This window comes from Anser cygnoides, chromosome 28 (genome assembly GCF_040182565.1).
Source record: "Anser cygnoides isolate HZ-2024a breed goose chromosome 28, Taihu_goose_T2T_genome, whole genome shotgun sequence".
NCBI classification, from domain to species: domain Eukaryota; kingdom Metazoa; phylum Chordata; class Aves; order Anseriformes; family Anatidae; genus Anser; species Anser cygnoides.
This window is the reverse complement of record NC_089900.1, coordinates 360300-376815: the sequence shown is the minus strand read 5'-3', so window position 1 is coordinate 376815 and position 16516 is coordinate 360300. Positions and strand designations below refer to the sequence as shown.

General features: G+C 65.0%; 1 protein-coding gene across 1 annotated transcript in view; it reads right to left on the bottom strand.

Annotated features, from left to right (window-relative positions):
* LOC136787101 (ataxin-2-like protein) overlaps positions 1-16398 on the bottom strand; it is a 32820-nt gene extending 16422 nt beyond the window's left edge. The window contains 12 exon segments of the mRNA XM_066984230.1: positions 2439-2506; positions 2615-2689; positions 7401-7497; positions 7500-7553; positions 7555-7570; positions 8805-8896; positions 10119-10240; positions 10323-10464; positions 12448-12519; positions 13825-13881; positions 13999-14033; positions 16326-16398. Of these exon segments, the coding sequence (XP_066840331.1) occupies positions 2439-2506; positions 2615-2689; positions 7401-7497; positions 7500-7553; positions 7555-7570; positions 8805-8896; positions 10119-10240; positions 10323-10464; positions 12448-12519; positions 13825-13881; positions 13999-14033; positions 16326-16398 (903 nt within the window).
* Positions 16399-16516: the final 118 nt, after the last annotated feature.

The following is a 16516-nucleotide window of genomic DNA, read 5'->3' as shown; positions in this document are numbered from 1 at the left end:
CCCCATAGAACCCCCAGAGCACCCCATAGGGCCCTATAACACCCCCACAGGGCCCCATAACGCCCCCATCAGGCCCTATAATCCCCCCCAGCCCCCTATAGGGCCCCCCTCACCCCATAGGGCCCCCCTACCCTATAGGGCCCCTATAGGACCCCACACACACCCTATAGGGCTCCTATAGAACCCCCATAGCACCCTACAGGGCCCTATAACGCCCCCCAGGGCCCTATAACGCCCCCCCAGCCCCCTATAGGACCCCATAGGGCCCCCCCCACACCCCATAGGACCCCCCGACCCTATAGGCCCCCCCCCCTCCACCCTATAGGGCCCCTATAGAACCCCCAGAGCACCCCATAGGGCCCTATAACACCCCCACAGGGCCCCATAACGCCCCCAGCCCCCTATAGGACCCCATAGGGCCCCCCCCCACCCCATAGGGCCCCCCCACACCCTATAGGGCCCCTATAGAACCCCATAGCACCCTATAGGGGCCCCATAACACCCTCACAGGGCCCTATAACGCCCCCTTAGGGCCCCGTAACGCCCCCCAGCCCCCTATAGGGGCCCCCCTCACCCCATAGGACCCCCCTACCCTATGGGGCCCCTATAGGACCCCACACACACCCTACAGGACCCCTATAGGACCCCATAGCACCCCACAGGGCCCTATAATGCCCCCACAGGGCCCTATAATGCCCCCCCAGCCCCCTATAGGACCCCATAGGGCCCCCCCCACACCCCATAGGGCCCCCCCGACTCCATAGGCCCCCACCCTATAGGGCCCCTATAGAACCCCCAGAGCACCCCATAGGGCCCTATAACACCCCCACAGGGCCCCATAACGCCCCCATCAGGCCCTATAATCCCCCCCCAGCCCCCTATAGGGCCCCCCCCGACCCCATAGGACCCCCCACACCCTACAGGGCCCCTGTAGAACCCCCAGAGCACCCCATAGGGCCCCATAACACCCCCACAGAGCCCCATAACGCCCCCATAGGGCCCCGTAACGCCCCCCAGCCCCCTATAGGGGCCCCCCTCACCCCATAGGGCCCCCCCTACCCTATAGGGGCCCCTATAGGACCCCACACACACCCTATAGGGCTCCTATAGAACCCCCATAGCACCCTACAGGGCCCTATAAAGCCCCCCAGGGCCCTATAACGCCCCCCCAGCCCCCTATAGGACCCCATAGGGCCCCCCCCACACCCTATAGGGCCCCCCCGACCCCCATAGGGACCCCCACCCAGCCCCCTATAGGGCCCCTACAGAACCCCCAGAGCACCCCACAGGGCCCTATAACACCCCCACAGGGCCCCATAACGCCCCCACAGGGCCCCGTAACGCCCCCCAGCCCCCTATAGGGCCCCCTCACCCCATAGGGCCCCCCCTACCCTATAGGGGCCCCTATAGGACCCCACACACAGCCTATAGGGCTCCTATAGAACCCCCATAGCACCCTACAGGGCCCTATAACGCCCCCCCAGGGCCCTGTAACGCCCCCCAGCCCCCTACAGGACCCCATAGGGCCCCCACACACCCCATAGGGCCCCCCCCGACACTATAGGACCCCCCACACCCTATAGGGCCCCCATAGAACCCCCAGAGCACCCCATAGGGCCCTATAACACCCCCACAGGGCCCCATAACGCCCCCATCAGGCCCTATAATCCCCCCCCCAGCCCCCTATAGGGCCCCCCCTCACCCCATAGGGCCCCCCCTACCCTATAGGGCCCCTATAGGACCCCACACACACCCTATAGGGCTCCTATAGAACCCCCATAGCACCCTACAGGGCCCTATAACGCCCCCCAGGGCCCTATAACGCCCCCCAGCCCCCTATAGGACCCCATAGGGCCCCCCCACACCCTATAGGGCCCCCCCCCAACCCCATAGGACCCCCCACACACCCTATAGGGCCCCTATAGAACCCCCAGAGCACCCCACAGGGCCCTATAACACCCCCACAGGACCCCATAACGCCCCCTTAGGGCCCCGTAACGCCCCCCAGCCCCCTATAGGGCCCCCCCACACCCCATAGGACCCCCCCGCCCCTATAGGCCCCCCCCCGCCCCTATAGGGCCCCTATAGAACCCCCAGAGCACCCCATAGGGCCCTATAACACCCCAAAGGACCCCCAAAGGACCCCATAATGCCCCCATAGGGTCCTATGATGCCCCCCCTGCCCCCTATAGGCCCCCTCCCCGACCCCATAGGACCCCCACATCCTATAGGCCCCCCCCCACCCCCTAGAGGGCCCCTATAGAACCCCCAGAGCACCCTATAGGGCCCTATAACACCCCCACAGGGCCCCATAGCGCCCCCATAGGGCCCCGTAACCCCCCCCAGCCCCCTATAGGGCCCCCCCGACCCCTATAGGCCCCCCCCCGCCCCTATAGGCCCCCCCCGCCCCTATAGGGCCCCCTATAGGGCCCCCCCACCTTAAACTGGGCGCCGAACTTGCGCAGCTCCTCCAGCTGGCTCCGCTGCTGCTCCGCCTGCGGCCCTCCTGGGGGGGGGCACCGAAATTTGGGGCCGGGGGGGCCCCAAAATCGGGGCGATTCGCCCCAAAATTTGGGGGGGGTCCCCGGAAGCCCCCTCTCCCCCCCGAACTCACCTTTCCCGGGGGGCTTCGGGGGGTCCGGGGGGGGGTCCGGGGGGGGGCCCCCCTGCCGGTGTCCTTGGGGGGGTCCTTGGAGGGGGGGGGGGGGGGAGGGGGGAGGGGGGCGGGGGGGGGCGGGGGGGGGGCTGCTCCCTGCCCCCCCCCCCCGAGGGGGGGTCCGGGGGCATTTTGGGGGAGCGGGGGGAAGGAGCGGCCTGGGGGGGCAAATTGGGGGGGGGGGGGGGGTAAAAATGGGGGGGGGGGTAAAATGGGGGGGGCACGGGACCCCCCCCCCGTAAAATTTGGGGGGTTTTGGGGCTTTTTGAGGTCTTACCTGAGGGCGGGGGGCGTGGGGGGGCGCCCCCCGGGGCCGAGGTTTTGCCCCCCCGGGAGGGGCGCTGGGATTTGGGGGAGGTGCGGGGGGGGCCTGGGGGGTTTTGGGGGGAAAAAAGGGGTTTTGGTTAAAAAGGGGGGGGGGAAGGGTGGGAAGGGGGTTTGGGGGAAAAAAGGGGTTTTGGTTAAAAAGGGGGGGGAGGGGTGGGAAGGGGGTTTGGGGGAAAAAAGGGGTTTTGGTTAAAAGGGGGGGGGGGGGGGGGGAAGGGGGTTTGGGGGAAAAAGGGGGGTTTTGGTTAAAAGGGGGGAAGGGGGGGGGGAAGGGGGTTTGGGGGGAATTGGGGGGGCAGGGGGTTTGGGGGGAAAAAAGGGGGTTTTGGTTAAAAGGGGGGGGGGGGGGGGGAAGGGGGTTTGGGGGGCAATTGGGGGGCAGGGGGTTTGGGGGGAAAAAAGGGGGTTTTGGTTAAAAGGGGGGGGGGAAAGGGGTGGGAGGGGGGGAAAGGGGGGTTGGGGGGAAAAAAGGGGATTTTGGTTAAAAGGGGGGGGGAAGGGGGGAAAGGGGGTTTGGGGGGAATTGGGGGGCAGGGGGTTTGGGGGGAAAAAAGGGGATTTTGGTTAAAAAGGGGGGGGGGAGGGGTGGGAGGGGGTTTGGGGGGAAAAAAGGGGGTTTTGGTTAAAAGGGGGGGGATGAAAGGGGTGGGAGGGGGTTTGGGGGGAAAAAAGGGGGTTTTGGTTAATAAGGTGGGGGGGAAGGGGGGAGGGAGTTTGGGGGGAAAACGGAGATTTTGGTTAATGAAAGTTTTTTTTGGGGGGGAAAAAGGTAGGTTTTAGGGTAAATAGGGGAGGGTGGGGGGGACGGGGGGAGGTTGGGTGGAAAAATGGGGTTTTTGGTTAAAAAGATGAGGTTGGGGCGAAAAACCAGGGTTTTAATTGAAAAGAAAAGGGTTTGGGGCAAAAAGAAAGGATTTGGGTTAAAGAATGGAGAGAACGGGTTAAAAAAACGGGGTTTTAAGGAAAAAGAGGGATTTGGGGTGAAAAAAAGAGGGTTTTGGTTAAAAAGGGGGTTGGGGGGAAACAGGGTTTAGAGAAAAACGAGGTTTTGAATAAAAAGGAAGGATTTGGGGTAAAAGCGAGAAAAAATTGATTAAAAACCCACAATTTAGGGCAAAAATAAAGAATAGCGATTAAAAAGTAGGATTTGGGTTTAAAAATGGGATTTTAGGGCAAAAAGAGTGGGATTAGGGGAAAACCACACGGATTTGGGGCTAAACCAACGAGTTTTGGGGTTAAAGGGGGGTTTGGGGGTAAAAAGAGGGATTTGGGGGCAAAAAGGGGGGTTTCGGGTAAATTGGGGGGATTTGGGGGCAAAAAGGGGGATTTGGGGGTAAAAGAGGAGATTTTGGGGCTAAAAAGGGCGGTTTGGGGTTAAAAAGTGGGATTTGGGGGTAAAAAGGGGGGATGTGGGGGCCAGAGGGGGTAAACTGGGGGTAAAAGGGAGGTTTTTGGGGTAAAAAAGGGGGATTTAGGGGTAAAATCGGGGTAAACGTTTGATTTTGGGGTAAAAAGGGGGAATTTGGGGGTAAAAAGGGGGATTTGGGGGCAAAAAGGGGGTTTCGGGTAAAAGGGAGGAATTTGGGGGAAAAGAAAGGGGTTTCGGGGTAAAATTGGGGAGAACTGGGGTAAAAAGGGGGATTTTGGGGGGAAAAAGGGGGGTAAAATTGGGGGGAAAAGGGGGATTTTTGGGAAAAAAGGGACTAAAATCGGGGTAAAGAGAGGATTTTGGGGTAAAAAAGAAGGGATTTTGGTGCAAAAAGGGGGATTTGGGGGCAAAAAGGGGGGGATTTTAGGGCAAAAGAGGGTAAAATTGGGGTAAAAGCATGATTTGGGGGAAAAAAGGGGATTTGAGGGTAAAAAGGGGGGTTTTGAGGTAAAAATTCGGGATTTTAGGGCAAAAAGGTAAGAATTTGGGGAAAAAAGGGTGATTTGGGAGGGAAAAAGGGGGGTTTGGGGGTAAAAAGAGGGAGTTTTGGGGAAAAAAGAGGGAGTTTTGGGGAAAAAAGGGGGAGTTTTGGGGAAAAAAGGGGGAGTTTTGGGGAAAAAAGAGGGAGTTTTGGGGTAAAAAGGGAGTTTTTGGGTAAAAAGAGGGAGTTTTGGGGTAAAAAGAGGGAGTTTTGGGGAAAAAAGGGAGTTTTGGGGAAAAAGAGGGAGTTTTGGGGTAAAAAGAGGGAGTTTTGGGGTAAAAAGGGGATTTTGGGGTAAAAAGGAGTTTTGGGGAAAAAGAGGAAGTTTTGGGGTAAAAAGAGGGAGTTTTGGAGTAAAAAGAGGGAGTTTTGGGGGTAAAAAGGAGTTTTGGGGTAAAAAGAGGGAGTTTTGGGGTAAAAAGAGGGAGTTTTGGGGTAAAAAGAGGGATTTGGGGGTAAAAAGAGGGAGTTTTGGGGTAAAAAGAGGGAGTTTTGGGGTAAAAAGAGGATTTGGGGTAAAAAGAGGGGATTTGGGGTAAAAAGAGGGGATTTGGGGTAAAAAGAGGGAGTTTTGGGGTAAAAAGGGAGTTTTGGGGTAAAAAGAGGGAGTTTTGGGGTAAAAAGAGGGAGTTTTGGGGTAAAAAGAGAGAGTTTTGGGGTAAAAAGAGGGAGTTTTGGGGTAAAAAGAGGGGATTTGGGGTAAAAAGAGGGGATTTGGGGTAAAAAGAGGGGATTTGGGGTAAAAAGAGGAGTTTTGGGGAAAAAAGAGGGAGTTTTGGGGTAAAAAGAGGGAGTTTTGGGGTAAAAAGAGGGATTTGGGGGTAAAAAGAGGGGATTTGGGGTAAAAGAGGGGATTTGGGGGTAAAAAGAGGGGATTCGGGGGTAAAAGGGGAGGATTTTGGGTTAAAAACCAGGGATTTTGGGTCCGACTCACCGCCGTTGACGCCGCGCTGCTCGGGGCCGGCCTCGTGGTGGGGGGGGGTCCCCGGGGGGGCGGGCAGCGAGCCCCCGGCCCCCTCCCCTCCCCCCCCCCCTCCCCCGGGGGGGCCGGGGGCCGCGGGGGGGGGGGCCCCGGAGGCGCAGCGCAGCCCCCCACCGCCCCCCCCCGGGTCTCCGTCCCCGCCGCGCCGGGGGGGGGGAACTTGGGGTCCCTGGGGGAAATGGGGGGGGGGGTGTGAATTGGGGCCCTGCGCCGCCCCACGGACCCCCCACGTGCCCCATAGGTGCCCCCCCGCCCCATAAGTGCCCCCCCCCGCCCCATAAGTGCCCCCCCGCCCCATAGGTGCCCCACGTACCCTATACGTGCCCCCCCCAAGACCCCATACGTGCCCCATAGGTGCCCCCCTGCCCCATAAGTGCCCCATAAGTGCCCCCCCCGCCCCATACCTGCCCCATAGGTGCCCCATAGGTGCCCCCCAGCCCCCATAGGTGCCCCATATACCCCCTCATGCCCTATAGGTGCCCCACAGGTGCCCCCCAGCCACTGCAGGTGCCCTATAGGTGCCCCCCAGCCCCCATAGGTGCCCCCCACACCCCATACGTGCCCCATATACCCTCCTCATTCCCCATAGGGGCCCCATAGGTGCCCCCCAGCCCCCATAGGTGCCCATAGGTGCCCCATATACCTCCCTCATGCCCCATAGGTACCCCCCAGACCCCATAGGCGCCCCATAGGTGCCCCATATACCCCCTCACGCCCCCATAGATGTCCCCCAGACCCCATAGGTGCCCCGTATACCCCCTCAAGACCCATAGGTGCCCCCCAGACCCCATAAGTGTCCCCCACACCCCATACACACCCCATAGGTGCCCCCCAGCCCCCATACACACCCCATAGGTGCCCCATATATCCCCCTCATGCCCCACAGGTGCCCCCAGCCCCCTATGGGTGCCCCATAGGTGCCCCCCAGTCCCCATAACTGCCCCATACGTGCCCCCGGCTCCCATACACACCCCATAGGTGCCCCATAGGTGCCCCCCAGCCCCCATAGGTGCCCCATATACCCCCCTCACGCCCCATAGCTGCCCCGTAAGTGCCCCCTCATGCCCCATAGGTGCCCTGTAAGTGCCCCCCAGCCCCCATAGGTGCCCCATATACCCCCCTCATGCCCCATAGGTGCCCTATAAGTGCCCCCCAGCCCCCATAGGTGCCCCATAAGTGCCCCCCAGCCCCCATAGGTGCCCCCCAGACCCCATAGGTGCCCTGTAAGTGCCCCCTCATGCCCCATAGGTGCCCCATAAGTGCCCCCCAGCCCCCATAGGTGCCCCATATACCCCCTCGTGCCCCACAGGTGCCCCATAGGTGCCCCCCAGCCTCCATAGGTGCCCCATATACCCCCTCATGCCCCATAGGTGCCCCGTAAGTGCCCCCTCGTGCCCCATAGGTGCCCCGTAAGTGCCCCCCAGCCCCCATAGGTGCCCCATATACCCCCTCGTGCCCCATAGGTGCCCCGTAAGTGCCCCCCAGCCCCCATAGGTGCCCTATAGCCCCCCCCCAGCCCCTAGGCGCCCCCCGCACCGCGCGGCGTGGCGCTCGTCGTCCCCGCGGGCGTCGTCGGCGTCGAGGGCGAGGCGCAGGCGGAAGTGGGGCCCGGCCTCGATCTCCCCGCCGCCAGCTGCGCCGCCCGCGCCTCGCGCTGCCGGAACTGCTCCGAGTCCTCCCCGCGGCAGCGGCACCCTGCGGGGGGGGGCACGGGGGGGTCACGGGGGGCTGGGGGGGGCAATAAGGGGAATTGGGGGGTTATGGGGGTTTGGGGGGATTTGGGGGGAATTGGGGGAAAGGGGGATTTGGGGGTTATGGGGGGGTTTGGGGGGTTATGGGGGAGATTGGGGGCAATAAGTGGAATTGGGGGGTCTGGGGGTAAGAGGGGGATTTGGGGGGTTATGGGGGGAATTGGGGGGGCATGGGGGAGATTAGGGGGCAATAAGGGGAACTGGGGGTCTGGGGGGGCAAAGGGGGATTTGGGGGGCTATGGGGGGGGTTTGGGGGGTTATGGGGGGGTTATGAGGGAGATTGGGGGGCAATAAGTGGAATTGGGGGGTCTGGGGGGGTAAGAGGGGGATTTGGGGGGGTTATGGGGGGTTATGGGGGAGATTGGGGGGCAGTAAGGGGAATTGGGGGGTCTGGGGGGTAAAGGGGGGATTTGGGGGAGCTATGGGGGGATTTGGGGGGCTATGTGGGGTTATGGGGGGACTGGGGGGCACGGGGGGCTGGGGGGATTTGGGGGATTATGGGGGGGTTTGGGGGGTTGGGGCGCTGCCGGAACTGCCCCGAGTCCTTCCGCGGCAGCGGCACCCTGCGGGGGGGGGCACGGGGGGTCACGGGGGGCTGGGGGGGGGCTGGGGGGGGGGCTGGGGGGGATTTGGGGGGTTATGGGGGGTTTGGGGGGTTATGGGGGGTTTGGGGGGTTATGGGGGAGACTGGGGGGCAATAAGGGGAATTGGGGGGGGTCTGGGGGGTAAAAGGGGATTTGGGGGGCTATGGGGGGGTTTGGGGGGGCTATGGGGGGTTACGGGGGAGACTGGGGGCAATAAGGGGATTTGGGGGGGGGTATGGGGGGGTAAAGGGGATGGGGGGGCCAAGGGGGTAATTTGGGGGGAAAAAGCAAATTTGGGGGAGGAAAAAGGGAGATTTGGGGGTTTGGGGGGGATTTGGGGGGTCTGGGGGGGCAAGGGGGATTGGGGGGGCTAAAAGGGATGGGGGGGTAACGGGGGGGGTCAGGGGGTAATTCGGGGGATTTTGGGGGGAAAAAAAGCGAATTTGGGGGAGGAAAGACGGAGATTTGGGGGGATTTGGGGAGGATTTGGGGGATTTGGGGGGTCTGGGGGGGTAAAGGGGCTGGGGGCCGGGGGGTAACGGGGGGGGTAAATGGGATTGGGGGGTTCGGGGGGGTAATTGGGGGGGGCCCCACGTGTAGGCGGCCAGGCTGCTGTCGTAGGTGGAGGTGAGGCCGTACGTCTCCTCGTGGAAGCGGAACATCTCCGCTGCGTCCCAGCCGTTCGACTGCGGGGGGGCGGGGGGGGTTGGGGGCAATTCCGGGGGTTTGGGGCGTTTGGGGGGGTTGGGGGTATGGGGGGGGGGGGGGTGCGGGGGGATCGGGGGGTTTGGGGGAATTCCGGGGGTTTTGGGGCAGTTTGGGGGGGGTTGGGGACAGGGGGAGGGGGTGCGGGAGGATTGGGGGGGTTTGGGGGGATTGGGGGGTTTGGGGGGGGTTGGGGGAAGGGGGGGTAAAAAAGGGACAACGGGGGGTTTGGGGTGAATTCCGGGGGTTTTGGGGCATTTTGGGGGAGTTTGGGGGGAGTTGGGGATTGGGGGAGGGGTTGGGGGGGAATTGGGGGGGATCAGGGGGGTTTGGGGGGAAAAGGGGGGTAAAAAAGGACAAGGGGGGAGGGGGAGAGTTTTGGGGTGAATTCCGGGGGTTTTGGGGCATTTTGGGGCATTTGGGGGCATTTGGGGGCATTTGGGGGGAAGTTGGGGGGAGTTGGGGGGAGGGGGAGGGGTGCGGGGGGGTTGGGGGGATCGGGGGGATCGGGGGGTTGGGGGGAAAAGGGGGGGAAAAAAAGGACAAAAAAGCCCCAATTAGAACTTGAGCGGGAACCGGGAGCGGCACAAGCCCCGCCCCCAGAGCCCCGCCCCCAGCGAAGCCCCGCCCACCAGCTCCCAGGCCCCGCCCCCTCGTCCCAAGCCCCGCCCCCCAGCTCCCAAGCCCCGCCCCCTCGCTCCCAAGCCCCGCCCCCTCGCTCCCAAGCCCCGCCCCTCGCTCCCAAGCCCCGCCCCCTCGCTCCCAAGCCCCGCCCCTCGCTCCCAAGCCCCGCCCCTCGCTCCCAAGCCCCGCCCCTCGCTCCCAAGCCCCGCCCCCTCGCGCCCAAGCCCCGCCCCTTCACCTCCCTCCCTCCCCCTTTCCCTCTCCTGACCCCACCCTGACCCCACCCCGGCCCCTCCCCAGACCCCGCCCCGTTAAGCCCCGCCCCCTTTGGGCCCCACCCCTTTAAGCCCCGCCCTCTTTGGGCCCCACCCCTTTAAGCCACGCCCCCGAGCTCTCAAACCCCGCCCCTTTTCCCCCTCCCCCGCCCCTTCTTTCCCCACCTCCTTCCCCAACCCCACCCCCCGGCCCCTCCCCAGACCCCGCCCACTTAAGCCCCGCCCCTCCCCAGACCCCACCCACTTAAGCCCCGCCCCTCCCCAGACCCCACCCCGTTAAGCCCCGCCCCCAGGCCCCGCCCACCAGGTCGGCCTCCAGCTCGTAGTCGTCGCTGCCGTCGCCGCCCTCCCAGCGCTGCAGCACCTTCTCGCGGGGCTCCCCGTTGGCCTTGCACCCGGTGGCGATGGCCGCGTCCGTGAACTTGTCTGCGGACCCAAACCCTTCGCTTTTCGCCCCGAAACGAGCCCCCCCCCCCCCCCCCAAAAAAAAAGGGGCGGGGCCGGGCACCTTTGGTGGCGAAGGCGAAGTCGACGTTGCGGAAGCGCACGAGGGCGACGTCGTGGGGCCGGAACACCATCGTGTCCACGATGTCCTCGCGCCGCGGCGCCTCCGCCGCCCGCCGGTGCACCGCGTCCACCGCCAGCTCGAACTGGGGGGCACGGGTCAGGGAACCCCCCGGTTTGTCCCCGTTCCTCCCAGTTTGTCCCCGTTCCTCCCAGTTTGTCCCCGTTCCTCCCAGTTCGATGCCGGCCCCACCAGTTTGACGCCAGCCCCACCAGTTTGTCTTTGGATCCTCCCAGTTTGTCTTTGGACCCCCCAGTTTGTCAGGGACCCCCCCAGTTTGTCACCAGTTCCCCCAGTTCATCATCAACCCCCCCCAGTTTGTCCCCGTTCCTCCCAGTTTGATGCTGGCCCCACCAGTTTGACGCCGGCCCCCCAGTTCGTCATTTACCCCCCAGTTCATCAGGGACCCCCCAGTTTGACACCAGCCCCCCCAGTTCCTCAATGACCCCCCAGTTTGCCATTGGCCCGCCCCCAGTTTGTCCCCGTTCCTCCCAGTTTGACACCGGCCCAACCAGTTTGTCGTTGGACCCCCCCAGTTCATCAGGGACCCCACCAGTTTGACGCCAGCCCCCCAGTTTGTCTTTGGACCCCTCCCAGTTCATCATTTACCTCCCCAGTTCGACACTGGCCCCCCCAGTTTGTCCTCGCCCATCCCAGTTTGACGCCGGCCCCACCAGTTTGACGCCGGCCCCACCAGTTTGTCTTTGGACCCCCCCAGTTCGTCAGGGCCCCCCCAGTTCGTCACCAGTTTCCCCAGTTCATCATCAACCCCCCCCCCCAGTTTGTCCCCGTTCCTCCCAGTTTGACGCCGGCCCCACCAGTTTGACACCAGCCCCACCAGTTTGTCTTTGGACCCCCCAGTTTGTCCCCGTTCCTCCCAGTTTGACGCCGGCCCCGCCAGTTTGACGCCGGCCCCGCCAGTTTGTCTTTGGACCCCCCAGTTTGTCAGGGACCCCCCAGTTCATCATTTACCCACCCAGTTTGTCACCAGTTCCCCCAGTTCATCATCAACCCCCCCCCAGTTTGTCCCCGTTCCTCCCAGTTTGACACCGGCCCCACCAGTTTGATGCAGGCCCCACCAGTTTGACGCCAGCCCCACCAGTTTGATGCCGGCCCCCCAGTTTGTCTTTGGACCCCCCAGTTCGTCAGGGACCCCCCCAGTGTGTCACCGACCCCCCAGTTCATCAGGGACCCCCCCAGTTTGTCCCCGTTCCTCCCAGTTTGATGCCGGCCCCACCAGTTTGACGCCAGCCCCGCCAGTTTGACGCTGGCCCCACCAGTTTGTCTTTGGACCCCTCCCAGTTCATCATTTACCTCCCCAGTTCGACACTGGCCCCCCCAGTTTGTCCTCGCCCATCCCAGTTTGACGCCGGCCCCACCAGTTTGACGCCGGCCCCACCAGTTTGTCTTTGGACGCCCCCCAGTTCGTCATTTACCTCCCCAGTTCGACATTGGGCCCCCCCCGGTTTGTCCTCGCCCATCCCAGTTTGATGCCGGCCCCACCAGTTTGATGCCGGCCCCACCAGTTTGACGCCGGCCCCACCAGTTTGACGCCGGCCCCACCAGTTTGAAGCTAGCCCCACCAGTTTGTCTTTGAACGCCCCCCAGTTCATCATTTACCTCCCCAGTTCGACGTTGGGCCCCCCCCGGTTTGTCCTCGCCCCTCCCAGTTTGACGCCGGCCCCACCAGTTTGTCTTTGGACCCCCAGTTCGTCAGGGACCCCTCCCAGTTCATCATTTACCCCCCCCCAGTTCATCAGGGACCCCCCAGTTTCACGCCAGCCCCCCCAGTTCCCCTCCAGTTCGTTTTTGGGGACCCCCCAGTCTGTCCCCGACCCCCCCAGTTCGTCACTGACCCCCCAGTTTGACCCCAGCCCCACCACTTTGAGGCCCCCCCGTTTTTTGGGGTTCCCCCCCATTTTTGGGGCCCCTCTCCCCCGTTTTTGACCCCCCCATTTTGCCAACCCCCATTTTTGGGCTGCCCCCCCCAGTTTTTCGGGTCCCCCCCATTTTTGGGCTGCCCCCCCATTTTTGGGGTGCCCCCCTTATTTTTGGCCCCCCCCCCCACCTTGGAGCTGAGCGTCTTGAAGATGCCCTCGAAGGTGCAGCCGCTGCGCACGCGCACGTCGCACGTCGAGCCCTGGGGGGACGGGGGTCAGGCCCACACCGGGGGGCTCCGACCCATAGTGGGGGGCCCGGACCCATAAGTGGGGGCCAGACCCACAAGTGGGGGTCCCAGACCCACACTTGGGGGCTCGGACCCATAGCAGGGGTCCTGGCCCCATAAGTGGGGGCTCAGACCCACAAGTGGGGGGCTCGGACCCACAGCGGGGGGCTCGGACCCATAGCAGGGGGCTCGGACCCATAGCAGGGGGCCTGGCCCCATAAGTGGGGGCTCAAACCCACAAGTGGGGGTCCCAGACCCACACTTGGGGGGCTCGGACCCATAGCGGGGGTCCTGGCCCCATAGATGGGGGGCTCGGACCCACAAGTGGGGGGCTCAGACCCATAGCGGGGGGTCCTGGCCCCATAGCGGGGGCTGAGACCCACAAGTGGGGGGCCAGACCCACAAGTGGGGGTCCCGGACCCATAGCAGGGGTCCTGGCCCCAAAGTGGGGGGCTCAGACCCACACATGGGGGCCAGACCCACACATGGGGGGCTCAGACCCACAAGTGGGGGTCCCAGACCCACAGGAGGGGGGCTCAGACCCACAGGGGAGGTGCTGACCCCATAGCGGGGGGCTCAGACCCACACTTGGGGGCTCGGACCCATAGAAGAAGGTCCCAGCCCCATAGCGGGGGGCTCAGCCCCATAAGTGACCCCCAGCCCCACAGCCGGCCCCACAGATGAGCCCCCCGCCCCATAAGCGGGTCCTGGCCCCACAGACAGCCCCCAGCCCCACAACTGAGCCCCCCAAGTCGCCCCCCAGCCCCCCAAGTTGCTCCCTAGCCCCACAACTGAGCCCCCCAGCCCCCCAAGGAGCCCCCAAAGTGCCCCCCAGCCCCCCAAATCGCCCCCAGCCCCACATCGAGCGCCCCCAAGTCGCCCCCAGCCCCCCAAGTGCCCCCCAAGTCGCCCCCCAGCCCCACAACTGAGCCCCCCAGCCCCCAAGTCGCCCCCCAGCCCCACAACTGAGCCCCCCAGCCCCCCAAGTGCCCCCCAGCCCCACATCAAGCCCCCCAAGTGCCCCCCCAGCCCCCCAAGTGCCCCCCAAGTCACCCCCCAGCCCCACAAGGAGCGCCCCAGCCCCCCAAGTCACCCCCCAAGTAACCCCCCAGCCCCACAACTGAGCCCCCCAAGTGCCCCCCAGCCCCCCCAGCCCCACAACTGAGCCCCCCAGCCCCCCAAGTCGCCCCCCAGCCCCACATCGAGCCCCCCAAGTCGCCCCCCAGCCCCCCAAGCCCCCCCCCAGCCCCCCAAGTGCCCCCCCCCCCCCCCACTGACCACGACGGCCGTCAGGAAGTGCAGCATGCGCGAGTTGTTGTAGACGCCCTCAAACACCTGGGGGGGGGGAGGAAATTTTGGGGTGAGGGGGGGAATTTTAGGGTGGGGGGATTTTGGGGGGGGTGTCAGCCCCCCGAGACCCCCCCCCAGCCCCACAAGTCGGGGGGCACTCACCGGCACCTGGGGGGCCCTTCCCTGTGCTCTGGCCCCTAAAAGGGGGGGGGAAATGGGGTTGGGGGAGGGCAGGACCCCGTAAGGACCCCCAGAGTCCCCCCCAGGACCCCAAAACCCTCCCCAGGACCCCCAAATCCCCCCACGGCCCCAAAAGACCCCCCCTACAGCCCCCACACCCCCCCCCAACTCCCCCTAAACACCCCCCAGAAACAGCCCCCACGCCCCCACATCCCCCAAAACACCCCCAAACACCCCCCCCAAAAAAAAACCGGACCCCCAAAAACCCCAAATCTCCCCCCAAATTCAACCCAAAGCCCTCCACGCGCCTTAAGGACCCCCCCAGACCCCCCAAATCCCCCCAAATTCCCCCCAAATCCCCCTACGTGCACCTCAAAACCCCTCCCGACCCCAAATCCCCCCCCAAAACCCCCCAAATCCCCCCCCAAACCCCCTCCGCAGACCCCAGGGCCCCCCCGGGCCCCAAAATACCCCCCCAAAACGCCACAGACACGCCCCAAAACCCTGCAACCCCCCCCCCAAAACCCTCCGAACCCTCCACACGCACCTCAGAACCCCCCCCCCCAGACCCCAAATCCCCCTGAGACCCCCCCCCAAAAATCCCCCAAATCCCCCCGGCACCTCCTCAAACCCTCCCCCCCACGCCTCAGACCCCCTCAGACCCCCCCCAAACCCCAAATCCCCCGGACACCCCCCAAAACCCCCAAATCCCCCTGACACCCCCCCAAATCCCCCCCCCACACACCTCAGAACCCCCTGAGACCCCAAATCCCCCCGACACCCCCCCCCCAAAAATCCCCCAAGCCCCCTGACACCCCCTCAAACCCCCCGAAACCCCCCCACACACACCTCAGACCCCCCCAGACCCCAAACCCCCCCAAATCCCCCCAACACCCCCCCCCAAAACCCCCAAATCCCCCCCGACACCTCCCGATATCGCTCCCTGCACACCTCAGACCCCCCAAATCCCCCTGACACCCCCCCAAATCCCCCCCCAGACCCCAAATCCCCCCAACACCCCCCCAAAACCCCCCAAATCCCCCCTGACACCCCCTCAAATCGCCCCCTGCACACCCCAGACCCCCCCCCAGACCCCAAATTCCCCCGACACCCCCCCAAAACCCCCCAAATCCCCCTGACACCCCCCAAATCCCCCCCCCCCACACACCTCAGAACCCCCTGAGACCCCAAATCCCCCCGACACCCCCCAAAATCCCCCCAAGCCCCCTGACACCCCCTCAAACCCCCCGAAACCCCCCCCACACACACCTCAGACCCCCCAGACCCCAAACCCCCCCAAATCCCCCCAACACCCCCCAAAACCCCCCCAAATCCCCCCGACACCTCCCGATATCGCTCCCTGCACACCTCAGACCCCCAAATCCCCCTGACACCCCCCAAATCCCCCCCCAGACCCCAAATCCCCCCAACACCCCCCCAAAACCCCCCAAATCCCCCTGACACCCCCTCAAATCGCCCCCTGCACACCCCAGACCCCCTCCCCCAGACCCCAAATTCCCCCGACACCCCCCCCAAAACCCCCCAAATCCCTCTGACACCCCCTCAAACCCCCCGAAACCCCCCCCCCACACACACCCCAGACCCCCCCAGACCCCAAAACCCCCCAAATCCCCCGGATACCCCCCAAAACCCCCCAAATCCCCCCGACACCCCCAAAACCCCCGACACCACCCCAAATCCCCCCACACACCCCAGACCCCCCCAGACCCCAACCCCCCCAGACCCCCCCCCCAGACCCCCCCACCCCCACTCCCCCTCACCTTCCCCCCCCCTCCTCCTCCTCCTCCGCCGCCGCCGCCTCCCCCCCCCAGCCCCCGCTCTGCCGGGCCCCTGCCCCGGCCCCCCCCCCCCCCGCCGCCTCCTCCTCCTCCTCCTCCTCCTCCTCCCCCGAGGCCGAGCCCGGCCCCGGGGCCTCCTCCTCCGGGGCTGCCGGCGGGGGGGGCCGGGGCCTTGCGGCCGGGGGGCGGCGGCGGCGGCGGGGGGCGGCGGCGGCAGCGGCTGCTTCAGCATCGCGGGGCCGGGGCCGGGGCCGCGGCCTCTCCGCGGCGGGCGGAGGGATACGGCGCCGGCCGCGCGGCGCGCATGCGCGGCGCCCCCGAAACCTCGCTTTTTCCCCTTTTTTCGCGCTTTTTACCTCACGAAACCCGAGTTTTTTTTACGGGCGCGGAGGAAATCCGTCCCCAAACGGGCTCGTTTGTCCTCAAGGCGCTGAGGGGAAAGGGGGGGCGGCGGAAGGAGACGCGGAGGGGAAATAGTCCGCGCGCCGCGCGCATGCGCGGCGGCGCCACAAAGGGCGCAGCGGCGCGGCGGGGGCGCGCGGCGCATGCGCGGGGCGGGCGCGCGGCCGGCGGCGGCGCGCATGCGCGGAGGCGGCGCATCCCCCCGTCAGCGAGGCCACGCCCCCTTTTCTAACCACGCCCCCTCGTCCTGACCACGCCCCTCGTCCTGACCACGCCCCCTCGCCGTAACCACGCCCCTT